The following is a 17,568-nucleotide window of genomic DNA, read 5'->3' on the forward strand; positions in this document are numbered from 1 at the left end:
ATCTCCTGCGGTGCATGGTTGGCAGCCCCATCCTTAATGCTGAGATGGAGTGGGGCTAGCTTGAAGTGCTGAGACGAGGCCATAAGGTCTGGCCACGTGCCTTCTCCAGGACCATGTGTGTGTGGCACCCAAGCCACTGCCACAGGGACTTCACTGCTGGTCCCGGTGGCATTGACAGAGCTGGGGTTTGGTGTGCTGGGTTTCCAGCCCAGCAGCACCGTGTGGGGATGACTGCTGGGTTCTGATGCTTCTTGTAAAAGGTTTTTATTGGAAAAGAAAAAACAAGCCCCGTTTTCCAAAAGAATTGAGAGCTCCCACCCAGCACTGGTGGTAGTGCATTGATGCAGGAGGGGCCACAGCCCTGGTATGGACACACAAGGTTTTAAGTGATGGAGAACAGGGATGCAGGAGTTCTTGGGACAGTGGCTTTGCTTTCCCCAGCTGCTGCAGGGAAGTTGTGCCCTGGCTGAAGGAATGTGAGAAGAAGCCACCCTGAGCCAAGAGCAGTCCCCATGTGAGTGAGGGCCATGAGTGATGGGATAACTTGGGCATCCCCAGCCCTTCCCTCCTGCACTGGTATCTGGTGGAGGAGCAAGGAGGCTCCTGGGTGCCAAAGGATGCGCTATAGGCCTCATTAGTGCCAGAGGGTGAAAAGATGTGTGTTCCCATCCCAGCTCTCCAAGTGCATCCCAGTGAACCCCAACATCAGCTGAGAAAAGCCGAATGGGATGGCACCAGCAGTGGGGCAGCCACTCCTGCAGGGTGGGTGGGTTTGCTCTCTACAACACTAGTGATTAAAACAAGGCATCTCAGTGAAAGAGGAGGTCATGGGAAGGAGGAAGAAGAGGAGGAGGAGGAAGACTGGAGCATGGGCTGGCTGCAGCTGGGTGTCCAGCCCCGTAGGCACCTTGTCGAGGGGCCGATGAGGATCCTGGCTTCCCGCTCTAGTCCTTCCCCTTGCCCTTCTTTGCTGCATCCAAGAAGCACAGGAGACAAGAGTTAGTGTCTGCTGGCAGTTTGCTGCTGTGACAGCGCATCCCTGCAGGCAGCCTCCCCCTGCCATGCAAAGCCCCACTGAGGAGAGGGGGAAATCCCTGTCCCACCAAAGCCAATGGTGACTTGTGGTGGGACCAGCTGTTCTCCTAGCAGCACCTGCATCCCACCCAGCCAGCAGCTGGACTTCGAGGATGTCACATGTGGATGGACATCACATCCTGCATGATCCCACACACCACCAGCCCAATGGGCTATGCTACCCCTGGAGAGCCCTTGCCTGTGGTCCCATCAGGACCATTCTGGGGACAGGAGCACCGGGGCTCACCTTTGGTCTTTGACTTGATCTTGGACGAGCAGGGCTTGGTCACGTAGACGATCTCCTCACACTGGGCATTGTACAGGGCTTTCTTCAGGATGCCAGAGCGAGTCTTCACACCCGTCTGAGCACTGCACCCCCCCCAGCTCTCAAACTTGTACTTGCAGTCGGCTGGAAGAGAGGAGAAGGTGTCAGAGCCAAACAGGACCGGCTGTGAGCACGCCCAGGGTGGTCCCACGCACCCACCTCCAAACTTCTTCTTCCAGTTGCAGGGGATCTTGCACTTGAGCTTCTTGCTCTCGTCCTTGCACGTCCCCTCGCGGTAGCCCAGCCCGCAGTCCTTGCTGTTGGGGACGCAGGGTCCCCAGCGCCAGTCCTCGCACTTGGACACATCCTTCTTCACCTTCTCTGTGGGGGGAGACAGGGCCGGTGCTCGCTGCAGGGACACGGCAGCGTGTCCCAGGGTGCCCCCCATGCCACCAGCCCCCCGCTGCCCCTCACCTTTCTTGTTCTTGCCAGCCTCGGTGGTGGCGGCCAGCAGCATCAGTGCCAGGAGGAGGAGGAGGCTCCGGACCTGCATCCTGCCTGGGGAGAGGGATTGGGGTGCAATGTGGCAGTGAAGGGGTACAGCAGGCTGCAGGCAGTCTGCATTGCAGCTGCCTCCATGTATACATGTGTACAACCCCATGCTCTGCTCGCTTCCACCCATTAGACCGTGTGTACTAATTACCATGGAATGGTTTGGGCTGGAAGGGACCTTAAGGATCATCTCGTTCTAAACCCCTTACTGCAGGGAGGGACACCTTCCACTAGAGCAGGTTGCTGTGTCCAACCTGGCCTTGAACACTGCCAGGGATGGGGCAGCCACAGCTTCTCTGGGCACCCTGTGCCAGCGCCTCAGCACCCTCAAAGGGAAGCTTCTTGCTGTCTGATCTCTGGCAGGTTCAAGCCATTCCCCCTTGTCCTGTCCCTGCAAGCCCCTGTAAAAATCCCCTCCACATTTCCTGTAGCCCCTTCAGGCACTGGAGCTGCTCTCAGGTCTCCCCTTAAGGAGCCTTCTCTAGGCTGAACCAGCCCAGCTCTCTCAGCCTGGCTCCATGGAGGAGGTGCTCCAGCCCTCGGAGCATCTTCACAGTTGTGTATCTATCTCTGCAACTGCCTCCAGCCAGGGAGCTGCTGAGCTGGGAGCTTGTTCCCATTCCTGGAGCCCCACATTGCCCTGTATGGCTGAAATGCTCTCCATGGGGATCCCCACACAACTGCCTTCCTCCCTGGGTCCTTTATCCAGCACCCAACAGGCTGCCACCCCACACCAGCGAGCCCCAGTGCTGGGAGAGCACCACTGCCATAGTACCTTTCTCCTAAGGAATCCAAGGAGGGAAGAAGAAAGCCCAGCAAACCCCAACCTGCTGCCGTGATGGCCTGAGAGCTGAACCAGCAGGTTAACCACCAAAGGACCAAGTCCTCACTGTGTTAGAGCTGGGCGGAGAGACGGAGCGGGAGCGCTGCGCCCACTGCTGGCACCGCAGCTGGCAGCACAGCACCCGTGCATGCAGGGGGCTGTGTGTGTTATGTATGTGCAGCCGTGTGCTTGTACCTGGGAGCAGGGTGAGGATGAGGGTGCACACGTGCAAGGATGCAGCTCCTGGAGCTCTGTGCTTGGGCCAAGGGATGGCTCCCCTCTGGCTCCCACCAGGAGAACCTGCAGGCCACTGGTGCCAGCCCTGGGGTCCCAGCTCCTGCTCCCAACAGGAGTGCAGATGTGTAGGGCCAGTGAATCAAGTCTGGTGACCTCTTCCCTGCTGCCCCCGAGCCTTTGCAATGACATCCGTTATCTTACAGCAGCAAATGCATCATACCTGCCCTGGCTCCATGACACACTTGGTGGGACCAGGTCAGGATGCACCGTGTGCCCCAGGGGACATGAGTGCAGGAAGAAGCTGGGGTCAGCTCCCTGCCCCCAGGCTCCCCGGGCAGCGTTGCTGGAGCTCCCCACATTATTCAGGCTCCAGTGCACTCACCTTTCATGCATGGGCCGCCGTGAAGCTGCCGCTTGGCTCTGCATTGAGCTGTCACAGGGAATTACACAGCCCGGCTGGCTGAAGGCACAGCAGAGGGGGTGAGAGCTGCCTTCCCCCTCACCCAGCCCGGCCTGGAGCCGTCCTGCTGAGCACAGCATGGCTCAGCCTCTTCCCACCCTGCTGCCTTCCAAGGGGGCAAGAGCTCAGCTACAGACTGCAAGGCTGGGGCTGAGCTGAGTTAGGGGCACTCCTGTCCCGCATCCTGCATCCTGCAGCAGCTCGTATGGGGCAGCACATCTGACAGCAGCACTGTTCACAGCATTCCCAATTTCAGGTGCTCTGTAAACTTCTTCCATCCTTTGCTGCAGAGCAAGGATGCACCCGCTTCCGTGCTCAGTGCCTTCCAGCTCAGGTCCTGTGCATGCAGCTCATCCCTGGGTACCAGCATAGATATCGTGGGGCCCTGCCTGTGTGTACACTGGGATTTGGGAATGGGGGCTCTGAGGGGCAGCACAGCTCCAACCCCAGGCACTCCTGGTTTTGCTCCCTGTCTCTGCCCAGCTCATGTTCCATAGGCAAAGGATGCAGGGACCCTGAGCTCACCCTAAAGCATTCATAAGGAGTGCAGTTTTCCAACTGGTTTTCCAAACAAACAGCCTTATCCCCTCTTTGCTGGTGGAAAAAGAGCTGTTCCTGGCCCGGCTGCCAGCGCCTTCAGGCATGTTCACACAGCCTAACTCCTCCCGCATCCCTGCGGGGCCCTGGCTCCTCTCCTGCTCAGATCCTGGCAAGTTCTCACACTGCCTTGGCCTCTCCCAGGAATAGGCTGCACAAGCAGAGCAGCCTGGAGCCTGGCCACACCATGGCAGTCCCCATTTCCCTTTCCCACTCCCCTCCTCTACCTGCCCTGGGTTTGAATAACCCAGGATCACCTCTATATAGAAAAAGAGATCGACTGGCGATGCTGAAGCAGGTCCCAATGCCCATCACTTCAATGGGAGAGCCTGGACCCCTCTACGGACACCGCACAGAGCCAGGCTGTGCCGCTGCAAGTCTTTCTCCTAGCAGCGGCCGCACCATCCTGCCCCTCGCTGCTGCCCCGATGCTCTCTATGGAGCGGGGCCACTGCTGTGCTGGCAGTTCTCTGGCATCCCTCTTCCAGCTGGCTCTGGCAGAGACCAGCGCTTGGGGAGACCGTGAGTCGGGGTACCCAGTGCCCCAACAGCAGGAGCTTCCCTCCTGCCAGGAGAGGGGAGTCTGGGCTTCTCCCCGTGAGCCGAGGCGTTAGCATGAGCGGGAGGTGCTGGGGAGATGCTCCAGGGGAAAAGGGCTCGCTCTGTGCTCTGCCTGTGCGTGCTGGGGCAGGCGCTGTGCCCTGAGCCCCGTACAGACCCTTCCCCCCGACGGGCTCCCCGGGCTCCGGCCGGGGCATCTCCCACCACCTGAGCCCTCTCCGGATGGATGTGGGGTACCCCTAAGGGTAGGGCTGCTACCCCAGCCCACTGCCTGCTCTCCAGGAGTCCTGCTTCCATCCAAAACTCCTTCCTGCCTCTCCAGCCACTTTCTTACCCCCCCCCCCCCCCCGGACTCCTGCCCCAAATCCTCCCCCGCCAGAACCATATCCCACACCCCTCCAAATCCCCTTTTCCCCACCCGGGAACCCTTTCGCATGGATTTCTACACCAGGGAAAGGAGCGGGAGGTCGCCGCTCGCCTTACCGGAGGCGCCCATCCCCGTGGCGTCGGGCGGGCGCGGGGGCTTAGGGTGAGGGTCGGACCCCGCGCAGCCGGGGTGCCCACACTCACCTGCGGTGCGGTGCGGTGCGATGCGCGGAGCGGAGCTGCTGCCTTTGTGTGGCGGCCGCGTGCGGAGCCCCCGCGCAGCGCACAGCGGCCCCTGACGTCGGGCTCGGCTGGCAGCAAAAAGGTGATTTTTTAGCCCAAAACTTCCCGCAAGCTCCTCCTCTTGCACATGAGGCACAAAAGGCCGGCGGAGGGGCGGCCCCGGGGGGCTGGGCCGGCCCTGCTCAGCCGGTGAGTGTGGGGCGCACGTCCCCTGTCCCCCCGGCCCCGGTTCACCTTCCCCTTGTGTTTGTCTCCAGCCCGCACCCGCGGCGTGGTCCCCAGCATCACCGGGTGGCTGGAGGGGTGCAAGAGGAGCAGCAGAGCAGGGACACGCACCGGGGTGCTCCTGGGGCTGATTGGAGTGAAGGGAACCACCCCGCGTGTCTCCACCAGCTCCGTGGATGCCTCCCTCTCCATCAAAGCCACAGGCATTGATGGTCCTTCTGCCCTTTTCAGCCTTGTTTGCTCCAATGCCCCCTGTGAGAGGAGGCACCAGCTCAGCACCCAAAGCAGTGCATCACTATCATGCTGGTCCATGTGCCTCCTCAGCCCCATCCCTGGTGACCTGCTTGTCCCCAGCTCAGCTGTGCTGCTGCCCTTGGTCCATCCAGCAACACGGCATCAGGCTGGTTGGGGATGAAAGGACCCTGCAGATGTGACTGCTCCCTTCCCCCTGTTTCCTTAGGTGAGGAGAAGCAGGGACCAAGCCAAGGCTCTCCTGGAGTTACCAGCCAGAAAGATGAGTGTCGTGGCAGAAGAATGGGGCTGTGGTGGGGAACAGAGCCGTTTTTCCACCCCTCACACTGGAAGGAGGCTGCTGAGAGCAGGGCAGCCACAGGTGGGGTGGGGGCTGGTTTTTATGAGCTGCTCCACAACCAGGAATTGCTTTCCAAGAGATTCCCGCATTTAACTCACACCGTGCCGGAGCTTTCCTAGACATCTGCAGAGGTTTTGAGGGCTGGCAACCACAGGGTCATGTCCTGTCCCCTGCATGATGTACACACAGCATAGGTGCTGCTCTGGGTGGTGAGGGCTTTGGACGTGCTGGGCTGCACAGGGTGCAGAAATGGATCCTGGATGGGTAGCAAAGCCAATAGCCCCATTGCTGGGCCTTTAAACCAAAGCTGAAGCAAGCTGCTGAGACGAACTTCATGGTCAAAAAGAAGCCTAGGTGTGCTGCTTTTGGCTGGGGTTCAGTGGCATCAGGTTTGCAAGTCTGAGTTATGGGGTTGTGATGAGCAAAGCAGGGCCTGGTGGAGCTGCGGGATAGGTATGGGGTGAATGCTGCTGCTTTTGTTCCACCACCCTGGGCAGGAGCCAGAGACCCCTCTGCAGTCCCCAGTGCAGAGCAGTAGTATGGGGAAGCCCTGTGCAAAGTTTCCTTCTTTCCTTCATCTCCATCCATTCCCATTCTCCTCCTGTTGCCTCCTCAGGCTGGGGAGCAGGACATAGGTGCTGGCTGCACTGGAGTGCAGAGATGCGTTGGTGCACATCACTCTCTGCAGGGGCTGTGCTTGGTCCCTTTGGGCTCTTTCTGAGGGATGGAGGGGGGAGCGGCTCCTTTGCCAGCTCAAACAAGCAGCAGAAAGCTGTGGTTGCAGAAAGGGGCCTCATACCGACAGAAAGAGGAAGGAGGGAGCGTGACCAACCCAGGTGCCTTTCCCTGCCATGGCTTAATTTAAGCTTTTTACCTCTCAAACCATCACAAGATAATTCATGGCACGTCAGCTCCACATTTTCCATCTCCAGGCAAAGCCTGGTCCTTGGGGCACTGTTAGTGCACAGGGACACAGCTGTGCAGGAGGGGGACAGCACGCTTTTGCCTTGTTCAGACTTGCAGAGGCAGGCGAGGGGCAGGTAATCATTAACAGGGCCAACTGCTGTCATCCCAGCTCCGTTTACTGGGGCTGTGCTTGCACCTTCCCCATCCTCCATGTGTACACCCCATACACTCCCAGATGTTTCCATCCCATGGGAAGCCAGACAGACCTGGGACACCTGGCTGAAAGAGGGGGTGCTGAAGCATTCAGGGAGAAGGGCAGCACTCTCCCGGGCAGGTACTGCCCCTTTCCCAACACCCCTCATCCCAGTGATCCCATTTTGGGGCTGCTTCTCTCCCCCCCCCACCCATCCGACACAGGGGCAGCCGGAAAGCACTCACTGCCATGGTTACTGATGGTCCTCGCCGCAGAGACACGGGCCAAGAGCCAACACAACGGGGCCTGGGCACTGAAGCGTTGAGGGCCCCCCCTCCCAGTCACACGTACACCATTCCCAGGACAATTTGGTGTGCCTGACACCCGCCACAGGCCCCCACTGCGAGCGCTGGGCAGGAGCTGAAAGGCTGAAGCCGATGAAAGGGAGGTGCAGGGGGTGGAAGGGACCGCAGGGGAAGGAGGCTGCTGCTCCGGGTGGAGAGGGGACAGCCAGAGCAGCAGGAAGGCTGCCAAGCTGCCCTCAGGAATCCGAGCTTAAGGTATGAGTGTAGCTTCCCATCAGCCATGTGCATCTCTGCTCCCGCACCAGCCAGCGGCTGTAGGAGAGGTGGTGCTGGCTGCAGTCATCCATAGGAGTCTGGGGCTGGAAGTGTCCCTAATCCCCTGCCTTTGTAATCCGAGAGTGGAGCAATGGAGATAGTGCCAGCCCTCAGTGCTCAGCACTGCAGGCAGGACCACAAGGATCCCCTCTGGAGCTGGGAATGAACAAGAGCCCCCCAGCAGGTTCATCCCCAGCGTGGCTGGGCACAGCTCACCACAAATAAAGGCTGACAGAAGGGTTTTGAAATCCAGAGGTTGGATGCAGCTGTAGTACCCACTGAGAGCTGCACTGCAAAGGGAATGCTGCCTCCCAGCCTAGGGAGGAACCCGAGCTGGGTAGGAACAGCAGGCTCCCAGCTCCTCACTCACACTTCCAGGCTTTTCTGGATCACTTGGGATGGTGATGAGCTTTTTCCCTGTTCCATGGTACACTGAATATCAATGTATGCCACAGGATGGGGGAGAAGGTCCCTCAGGACAAAGGCCCTGTATCCAGCGACCATCCCATGGGGATGCTGTGCAAGGAAGCAGGCAAGGACCTGGCCCAGCAGGGATCTCCTAAGAGTACCCCCAGTTTGGAAGGGAGTAGAGGCTTTCGGGTACAGCATTGTTTGCACTGTGTGGGGTGTCACTGATGAAGCACCCACCGCATTCTTGGGGATGCAGCAGGAGATGGGAACTAAAACATCCATCTCTTTATTCCAACAGCAAGAAACAACAACATCCAAACAATCCAAGTCAAAAAGCGACGGGAACGCAGGCTTGTGCCAGGCCCTGAGCCTGCTGGAGCCGGCACCCTCGCAGAGATACAAAAATACAGTCCTACAACAGCATCTAGGAAACACAGACCCAGGTATTGCACAGAACCCCTGCCCTCAGCGGGCAGGGCAACCAGCACCCCCTCCGCCTTTAGCCACAACACAAGCCAGGCTTGGAATTGCACAGCAACTCGGCACGGAGGGGCCGGGGAGGGGGACAGTGTGTCTCTCAACTACCTGTACAAAAACTCTAAGGGAAGATACAAAACTGGGGAGGAAAGGGGAAGCTGGGGCTGTAAACGCCTCTGGGTGTCCCGGCTGGAGGGCAGCGGTTTGGACCTCTGAGAAGGTGACAGTGCCTTGTCTGTCTGTGTCCTGTGAGCAGTGCTGATGGAGCATCCCATCTCTGATCACATTGGGATGCTACGGTTAACAGTTGCCGGCCCCTGACACTCTGCACTGCTCTGTGCCTCTCTCCCCATCACAGCAACTGCCATCCTCCAAGGGAACTCTGCCTCCCAGCCAAAAAGCCTGCAGGGTGTCCTGGTTCTCTGTGGTATCCTCATGCCTTTTGTTGGTACTGGTATTAGGAGGGGTTCAAACGGTGCCACCCAGCACCAACCAGTGGGCATAGTGCAGGTGGGGCCACACAGATCCCAACAGCAGCATCCTCCTCTCCTGAGACCCGAGTTGCGAGCACCAACCTGCTTCACAACCACTGCTCACCCCTTGGTGTCAAGCAGGTCTGCAAGGCCCAGAGGCAGCAGCTTTCCTCTTTCACTGACACCTCCTGGTCCCAGAGACCGTCACTTCTGTGAAACCCTTGCTGAAGGGCTGGCTTGATGCCCCTGTGGATGCTCAGCACCCACAGCATCTGCAGGGGAGAGGGGTCTGTGGTAGGTGAAATGCCATCCTACTGCAGGTGTGACTCAGGGCTGGGAGCCCTGATGCTTTCCATGCACCCAAATCCCTCTTTCTGTCAAATCTGGAGAGGGTGAGCTGGTGTTTGCCCAGGGAGCTTGTGTCTGGGCTGGGCGAGCTCCCAAGTGTTCCCTGCAAAGCCCTGCACCCTGTTTACGGGATGGCAGAAGTCAAAACTCAAGAGGGTGCGTGTTGCCAGACTGGGGGGCATGGAAGGAATCCCTGAGAGTGGCACTGACCCCATCACTGCCCCTCCACCCCAGTGCAATGTCTCAAGCAGGGAGGGCAGCCAAATCCAAATTGGGATTTGGGAAATAAACCAGGCTCCACCACAGCCACTGCCCAGGCCAAGCACAGCACTAAAGGCAACCACGAGGACAGTGGCTGCCCTGCTTCCAGATGATGCTCTGTGGGAAAGGCCAGGTGCACAAGTGACATCCCTCCTGCTGCAGAAGGCCCTGGCAGGGCAACACAGAGACCCAAGGCAGCCCCAGACCAACAGGAGGGAGCTGGAGGCAGGGGCAGCAAGGGTGCTTCCCTTGGGGTAAAGTCTGAGGCTCATGGTCTCTGCTGTCTGCCCATAAAGCTTATGCCTCCTGCGGCTGTGCCAGACAGGAGAGGAGGAACAGGACATGGACCTAGCCAAGCACCTAAAGGAGGGCACTGCCAGCAGGGAGAAGGGGCAAGCAACAATATCCCACAAGGATCATAGGTAGGAGCCTGCGGAGGGGGCATCAGGATCACTCCTGTGCACAAAGGGTGAGCAGGGCCATCAGCCTGACTTAGCTCAACAGGGCTACAAGATGGAGTCCATCCAGAGCAGGGATGAAGGATGAAGGGTGACACACACAGAAGCAGGCTTCAAGTCCCAAATCACCACTGTCCTCATGAACAGAGTCCCAGCCCAGCCTGGGACAGAGCTCTGCTGTCTCCATCTCCGCTGGGGACCAGGCTGACACGTAGGGAGGGCTGGGCCAGACTCACAGCTCTGCCAGTTAGCATCATCCTCTTCTCGTCCTGCCTGAGCTGGCCTGGGCTAAGGCACGGCGAGCACTACACAGCGGTCTCCTGGTCCTCCCGCTGGATCATCTGGTAGTGCTGTCGGTTCTCGAGGTAGGCAGCTAGGTCGGGGTCATTGGCTTTCTCAGCCCGGTGCTTGGGGGTGTCTCCCTGCACAGAGGAGGCAGAAGATGTCAGAGTACCAAGCACTGCCTAAGTGATGCCTCAGCACCCACCTACACCCCAACCAAAGAGGTGGCTGCAAGAGCCCACAGCCAAGGTGAACTCATGCTCTTCCCCAGCACTAAGGAGGCAGGCGGGAGAGGGCGAGGAATGAGGGGTATGTCTGGGGAATGCCCGGGAATACCAACCCCCCTCTCCTCTGCTGCCTGGCTAGCGCTGCGGCTCCCGGCGGAGGATCACGTTTCACCAGCTTATTGCAGCCATCTGGACTGTGTCCACTAATGAACTCCCGCACTCCATAAAAAGCCAATCTGTTAACAGCTCCCAGCTCCGGCTCCTCTCCCCCTTCCCTCCCCCTTGCTCCTCCTCGCCAACTGCCGGGGCTCTGCTGTGCCGCGGAGACCTGGCGCTCCGCCGCTGCCATTGAAAACCAGCCCTGCAAGGGACACCCGGCCTGCCCGGCTCGGCCCCTGGTGCACAGCACTGGGGTGCTGGGGCCTCCGGGCTGGGAACAATGGTCACACACGCAGAGCCAGTATCCATAGATAAAAGCACACCCATGTGCAACTGGAGAGGTGCGATGCTCTAAGGAACCCGCTCTTCTGCCTCCTCCCCACTGCCCCTGAATGCAAGTGTTCATTTAATGAAGCAGGGGGGAAAAGCAGAGGAGGAACTGATCTCTTCTGTTGTACAACACTGCCTGAAACCGGAGCTGCCCGGGCCCCTCTGCCCAGCCGGGCTGAGACATGACAACCGATAAGGCCTGGCTCCCCTTCCCACTGCAGGGAGCGGGATCAGCCTGCTCCAAACCCCCTGCTGCAGGTCTGATGCTACAGATCAGGCTGTGACCCTGGTGTGTGGTGGACTTCTGCCTGTGCAGGCAGGCTGTGACCCTCAGCCCATACAGGTCATGGCAGCAGCACAGAGGGGTCCCCAGGCAGCCACAAACCCCAACATGCATTAGCACAGGCACGTGCAAGCCCACTCCCCGAGGCAGCATCATGCCTGGACAGGACTCCCTGTTGTGCTGGCAGGTTGGGGACTGCTCCTCTCCTTCAGCAGATGAAGGAGCTGGGGGCAGAGAGGGGCTATGCTGGTTCAGTTGCACTCTGGGTGCTGTGCGAGGTCCAAGCCTTAGCCGAGACCGAGAAGGAGTGATGGGGAGCCAGAGACTGTCTGCTCAGCACCTCCCCGGCAGCTGGCAACAGGGCTGTGCATTGTCTGAAGCAGCCCCAAGCTCCACTGGTCCCTCAGCTGGGCTCCTACCCTGTGCCCAGACCCACAGATTGCACCTTCTTGGCTTGTTCTACATCCCCACTACACCCCATCACTATGAGCCTCTGCCAGACAAATATGACTGTGTCCCCTCTGCTGCATGCCAGTGCTGGGAACCTCCTATACCAAAACTCAGCCTCGAGCCCCCTTTTTGTGTCTCCTCTGCTGGGGCTGGCACAACTCTCTGGCACCAAGGCACGTCCCGGTTAACTCGGGGCCAGCCTCACCCGCTGAGAGGAGCTCCCAGTGCCCCCATCCCCGCGGGGGAGAGCGGGGGGAGCCCTGCAGCTGGGAGGGAGCGCGCAGCGAGAGTGTCCTCGCTGTGACCCCGGAGGGTGGGAAGGGGGAGACAGGGATGAGACATTCCAGCCCCTCGCTTCTAATTTAATAAAACAACAGGGAGAGGAGCGCGGGGAGGAGAGGGATTTAACCCCTCTGCAGCTGGGCAAGCACGGGTGCTTCATGTGCATCCTCGTGTGTTGATGAGGATGATCAGGGGTTGGAGTACCTCCTGCATGGAGACAGGCTGAGAAAGCTGGGCCTGGAGAAGAGAACCTGTGCAGTGACCTCAGAGCAGCTTCCAGTATCTGAAGGGGGCCTACAGGGATGCTGGAGAGGGACTCTTCATTAGGGACTGTAGTGATAAAACAAGGGGCAATGGATTCAAACTAACACAGGGGAAGTTCAGATTGGATATAAGGAAGAAGTTCTTTACTGTGAGTGTGGTGAGGCACTGGAATGGGTTGCCCAAAGAAGTTGTGAATGCTCCATCCCTGGTAGTGCTTAAGGCCAGGTTGGCCAGAGCCTTGGGCATCATGGTCTAGTGTGAGTCACCCCTGCTCCTGCTCCTGGCAGGGGGGTGGAACTGGATGATCTTAACGTCCTTCCCAACAAAAACCTCTCTCTGTCAGCTCCTCTCTGGTTGGCAGACACCACCCAAAGCACCTTGCTCTGCTCTCCTGCCAGCCCCCAGTGCACCCCACTGCCATCCCTCCCACCATCACCTGCAGGTCCGTCTTCATGAGCGAGGCCCCGGCCTCCACGATGTAGTGGCAGATAGTGCGCTGGCGTAAGGCTGCAGCCTGGTGCAAGCAGGTTTCACCGCTGGGGAGGAGAAAGCAGGAGATGTGAGATGTCCCCCCCTGAATGGGGACAAGCAGCGTGTGCATGTGGCAGCAAGGGACAGCAATTCAGAGCAGCAGGAGCTGATGGTGGTTGTGTGCTTGTCCAGGCAGGGGATGGGGTGCAACTCAGCGATGCTCAGTCCAAAGTGGACTGGGAGCCATGGCTGGGAATGAGAGTGATGGCAGCCGGTAAATGCCCAGATGACCTTGCAGAGGTCAAGCTAACAGGTAACACAAGTCAGCCAGCAACTTACTTCTCCTCCTCTGTGGCATCAAGGATTTCTGAAGGGGCTGTGGAGAGAAAAACAGCACAGGGTGAGTGAGACCCAACTGTGGGGCACCCACTACTCCCCAGTCACATTCTGCATCTTTCCATAGGGGCTGCTATATCCATGCTGCCTGCAAAGGTCCTGGTTCCAAAGCAGCATCTGAGCCCAGCTGAGCCCAGGGAAGAAGAGTTGTGCTGGACTCAGTACAGGAAATATCTAACAAAAATAAAGCAGCTCCTCTTTCAGTGGGAGCTGCCAAAAGCAACAGGGCAGCTGCCCTGAAGGCAGGAGCAGGACACTGAGAAACGCTTCCCAGAGATATGCTGCTCCCTGCCAGGGTTCAGCGACAGCCATGGGAGCACCCCACTGCTGGCAGAGAGATGCCAGGGAAAGCCCACATGTCAGAAGGATCCCAGAGGGAAGGGATCTAAGCCCAGGAGCATCCCTCTGAGCAGAGGGCTGGGAATTCCTGGCTCCTTTGCTAAGGATGGTACTCTGGCCCCAGCTCACCGTTCTCGATGATGTACTTGACGATGTCCTTGCTCCCTGATTTGACAGCATGGTGGAGGACGGTCTGGCCTGAGGAGTCTCGCACCATCAGGTCCCTTCCAGCCCGGTGCAGCTCTTGGAACTACAGGATTGACAGATTGCTTGGGATGAGTTGCTTTGCCCCAAGCCCTGGTATCGTGTTCCCAGGATGCCCAGCAGGTTGTGTGCTCAGAGCCTGGCAGGGAGCTTTGTTCAGCCCAGCCATGCCACCAAATCCCTTCCCTCCATGTCCCCCAGGGGAGGAACAGGGCTTCTTGCTGGGGGTCTGCCTGGTTTCCAGCCACCACTCCTGGACGAAGGCCCTCAACAGGAGCTGCTCCACAGCAATCACAGCATGGCTGACATGGCTGCCCATAGCCAAGCAGGCCACAGGGAGACTGGCCAGAGCCAGCCCTGGCTGCTCATTGCAGAGGCAGCAGGAGCACCTACCTTGCTGAAGTTGCCACTCTTGGCAGCTTCTATCAGGTCATCTGCAAAGAAGGAAGATGGGTTGGGGTCAGAAAAGTCAAGCTGTAACACTATTTATCTAACCTTGGAGCCAAGGGTTAGGCACCAGAGGAGCAGACAGATGAGGGTACACCCTCACCTCAGGTGCTAACCTCTTGATCAGACTGGTTTTACACGGCTCCTACAACCTCAGGCATGTAAGGGACAAACAGGGGAAGGAAGGAGACACCACGTAGCTGGGGGCACAGCTGGACCCCAGCCCCAGGGGGGAAGCAGTCTCTGCCTAAGGGCAGGATGACTTGTGATGGAAGCAGGGAGCAGACCTCCTGGATGTCAGCCAGCAGCCGAGACGCCTCTCATCCATGACTCACTCACACTTCCAGGCACTGGGCTCCGCTCAAGGTCCAGGAAACTCTTTCCATTTGCTCAGCTTGGTGAGGCCCCTGACCTTGTGTTCCCACCTCCCCATCCCCAGCCAGCCCCTGGCAGAGACAGCCCCCAGCCAAGCCCGCGGAGCTCAGCCCTGCAGGTGGGGGATTAACCCCTTGCCATGCCGCTTCCCACATGGAGGAGCCAGGAAGGCGCCTGACCAGGCTGCTCCACAAATCACTGTCAGGTCACTCACTCCTGGTCACCTGCCTGCAGGGCTCCATGCTCCCACCTAACATGCAGGTAGCAGGGCTCCTGCTGCACACCAGGGAAAGGACATATGCTGGGGACCCAAAACAGTGTGACCTGAGAGGGGTGGGACAGCACTCACCTTTGTGCGGGAGGCAGCACTCAGCCTCGGCCCTGGGAGGGGAGAAGAAATGGTATAACTAATCCTGCCAGTCCTGGCAGCAGGCATGCATAGGTAGAAGGATGGCTGTGGAGGAGCCTGCCCGTGACAGTACTCTAGCAGGAAGAAGAGGCAGGACAAGGGATTTTGCTGCTCTTTGACTGTGTCATCTGCTTCTTTTCTGATTCTTCCCCATCCCCACTCCCATGTCTACTGCTGCTCCCAGTCCTGTTGCTCACCCATACCCAGCCCCAGTTGTGCTCAGAATCACCCATGCCCTTTGGCACTGGAGCCACCTTCCAGCAGCACTGGTAGAGGAGCAGGGAAGACAGGATGGCATCTCACTCCTTGGTTTAACTCAGCACTGAATTCCTGCTTGCTTCCAGGGAGCCCCCCTGTAATATGGCCCAGGGATCAATGCTGTAAAGCCAACCCTGGCTCTTCCATCACTGCTCATCCTTCCTGAGGTCCAGGACCCCCCTTCCAGACTCACCTGGGGGCAGGAGAGGAGGGTGGAGAAGAGGAAGAGGGAGGGAATGCAAAATGGTCCCCAGCGGGTGCAGCAGACAAGTCAACGAGGTCAGGCATGGCAGGAGAGGTGCCCACAGTCTGGGTGATCACTAGCTCTGGGTCCAGCACATAGAGCTCATCCTGAGAGATCTCTGTCACATAGTTGAGATGCTCCTGAAAGACACAAGCCAGCCCTCCTCAGAAGCAAGACCTACTTCTGCATAGCTCCATCCCCTCACGTCCCATGCCCTGTAGCCCAGACACTCGCAGCCCAGTGATGGTGGCTTGAGGAGTCCTGGGACCTGTGCCTGGGAAGCCTCCTTGTCCTTTACAGGCTTTCTATCTCCTGCCAACTTGGCAGATGACCCATACACCTCATCTCCTCTCCAGATCGTTACGGTAAGTATTTAATGCTGGTTAAGATGACCCCAGTCAGTGGGTGCCTTGGCCAGCCTTGCTGCTTGCCTATTCCTTATCTGCTCTGCTGTAGGGCCCTGCAGACAGCTTCCAACTCAAGTCTCTGTGCTCCTACCCACACTTCCTCCCTTTTCCAAGGGAACTTGGAGGTGCTGGGGCTGGTCCTGGGCCAGGCTCATCACATCACCCCTCGGGGGATGCCATAGGGCAGGGGTGTGAAACCTGTGTGTCTCCAAGGCTAAGCCTTTCAGCCTGCATGAATATGGGACACCCAAGCACCTTCCCAGTAGATGCAAGGGGATGATGGTGGCTGAGGCTGCACTCACCTGTGCACGGTCTATCCTGTAGAACCGATCTGCTGTGGTTGCTGTAAAACAGGGACAGAGAGGGGTGATTCTTGGTATGAGATGAGGAGACAGCCATTTCCACCACTGAGTGCTAGTGAACTGCCTAGCTGTTTTGTAGCATGCACTGAGGGCACAGCAGGGGTGGGAGAAGAGGGAGCTCAGCCTCCCACTGACTTGACTGAATAAGGTCCCATGGCCCACCATGAGGCCATGTCAGTGCTTGTGACTGCTAGGCACAACAGAGCGTGCCACCACCTGTAGATCCAAGGCCTTATCCCCAAAGAGGGCAGGAGAGCTTCAGACCAGCTTGTTGCTGGCAGCATCCTGAGTGAGTGCATCCCTTTGTCCTAAATGAGGCCCTGGCCTCTTTCCTGACATACCTTCCTGAGCCAGAACCTGCTGTGGGAATGGCAGGATGATGGAAAACAGTCCTGGCATAACAGTCCTGTTAGGGACACCCGGAGCAGCAGCACCATCAACCCCATGTGCAGGGCTGGAATTCCAAACAGAGAAGGTGCATCCTCTCTGCATAGCATGCAGCTTCCCAGGCTCACTTTGCAACCCATGGCTGTGCTCTGCTGTTCTCTAAGCCCTGCTACTGGGAAGTCAGGGAGACGAAGTGCCATCAGGAGTGATTCCTCAGTCAGCTTCCAGGTACAGAGGGAGAGCTCTGGAGCCTCTTGGTCAGTGAAGGCAAAAGGAGAGGAGATATTTTGATGCAGGGGAGAAGAAGCAGCTGGAGCCCAGCAAGGAGCCTGATGCCCATATCACTGGGATGCTCCTGGTGAGCCTCGCTGCAGTGTGCTGGAGCAGGGGGCCCCCTGCCTGCATGACACAGGAGAGCAACCCCAGCAGCCCTGCAGGCACATGCAGCCAAGATGCCTTCAGCTGTGTGGGCAGGACATCAACAGATGCCCCTTGCTCCACCTGCAGTCAGCAGCCAGAGACATGGCCTGGGGGCCAAAGCTCTGCAGCACTTGGACACTAATACCCCAACATCCCCAAGTCCTAAGTCTCACATGGCTCTCAGTGGCTTGTCACTAAGGGTCTGTTCCATCACCCCCTGAATTCATAGAATCATAGAACTGTTAGGTTGGGAAAGACCTTTAAGATCATCGAGCCCAATCACTAACCTAGCACTGCCATGTCCATCACTAAACCATGTCCCTAAGTGCCATGTCTACACAGCTTTTAAATGCCTCATCACCAGGTATGGTGGTGACTGAACCACTTCTTTGGGCTAGCAACTGTGAGACTTCTCCCAGCTGTTGACAATC

General features: G+C 58.4%; 2 protein-coding genes across 5 annotated transcripts in view; both read right to left on the reverse strand.

The window, feature by feature from the left end:
* Positions 1 to 248: 248 nt before the first annotated feature.
* On the reverse strand, positions 249 to 5,293 carry MDK (midkine). Its single transcript, XM_061343790.1, has 5 exons — positions 5,150 to 5,293; positions 1,814 to 1,898; positions 1,559 to 1,720; positions 1,322 to 1,483; positions 249 to 970 (listed from the first exon to the last, which is right to left on the reverse strand). The coding sequence occupies exons 2-5, from the start codon at positions 1,890 to 1,892 to the stop codon at positions 945 to 947; spliced, it is 429 nt and encodes a 142-aa protein (XP_061199774.1). The 5' UTR covers positions 1,893 to 1,898; positions 5,150 to 5,293; the 3' UTR covers positions 249 to 944.
* Positions 5,294 to 8,861: 3,568 nt separating this feature from the next.
* The window catches only part of DGKZ (diacylglycerol kinase zeta), a 41,252-nt gene continuing 32,545 nt past the window's right edge, over positions 8,862 to 17,568 (reverse strand). For 2 of the 4 annotated variants that reach the window (XM_061343422.1, XM_061343421.1), the window contains 8 exons: positions 16,271 to 16,311; positions 15,511 to 15,701; positions 15,000 to 15,031; positions 14,222 to 14,262; positions 13,754 to 13,874; positions 13,229 to 13,265; positions 12,855 to 12,954; positions 8,862 to 10,563 (listed from right to left, as the gene is read on the reverse strand). In XM_061343422.1, coding sequence (XP_061199406.1) covers positions 10,447 to 10,563; positions 12,855 to 12,954; positions 13,229 to 13,265; positions 13,754 to 13,874; positions 14,222 to 14,262; positions 15,000 to 15,031; positions 15,511 to 15,701; positions 16,271 to 16,311 — 680 coding nt within the window. In that variant the 3' untranslated portion in view covers positions 8,862 to 10,446. Of the gene's footprint in view, positions 10,564 to 12,854; positions 12,955 to 13,228; positions 13,266 to 13,753; positions 13,875 to 14,221; positions 14,263 to 14,425; positions 15,032 to 15,510; positions 15,702 to 16,270; positions 16,312 to 17,568 lie in introns of those variants that run through there. The other 2 variants (XM_061343419.1, XM_061343420.1) reach the window with 2 other exon arrangements.

This window comes from Neopsephotus bourkii, unplaced genomic scaffold (genome assembly GCF_033783945.1).
Source record: "Neopsephotus bourkii isolate Nb327-2 ecotype Australia unplaced genomic scaffold, CSIRO-AGI_Nbou_v1 NB_1825, whole genome shotgun sequence".
Taxonomy (NCBI): Eukaryota; Metazoa; Chordata; class Aves; order Psittaciformes; family Psittacidae; genus Neopsephotus; species Neopsephotus bourkii.

What these genes read in the sequence shown, in the direction of transcription:
- MDK (XM_061343790.1), bottom strand. Translation starts at nt 1,892, where the DNA reads ATGCAGGTCCGGAGCCTCCTCCTCCTCCTGGCACTGATGCTGCTGGCC. An exon ending in GGCTGGCAAGAACAAGAAAG is followed by an intron (nt 1,721 to 1,813) that starts GTGAGGGGCAGC and finishes CTCCCCCCACAG; the next exon opens with AGAAGGTGAAGAAGGATGTG. An exon ending in GATCAAGTCAAAGACCAAAG is followed by an intron (nt 971 to 1,321) that starts GTGAGCCCCGGT and finishes TCTTGGATGCAG; the next exon opens with CAAAGAAGGGCAAGGGGAAG.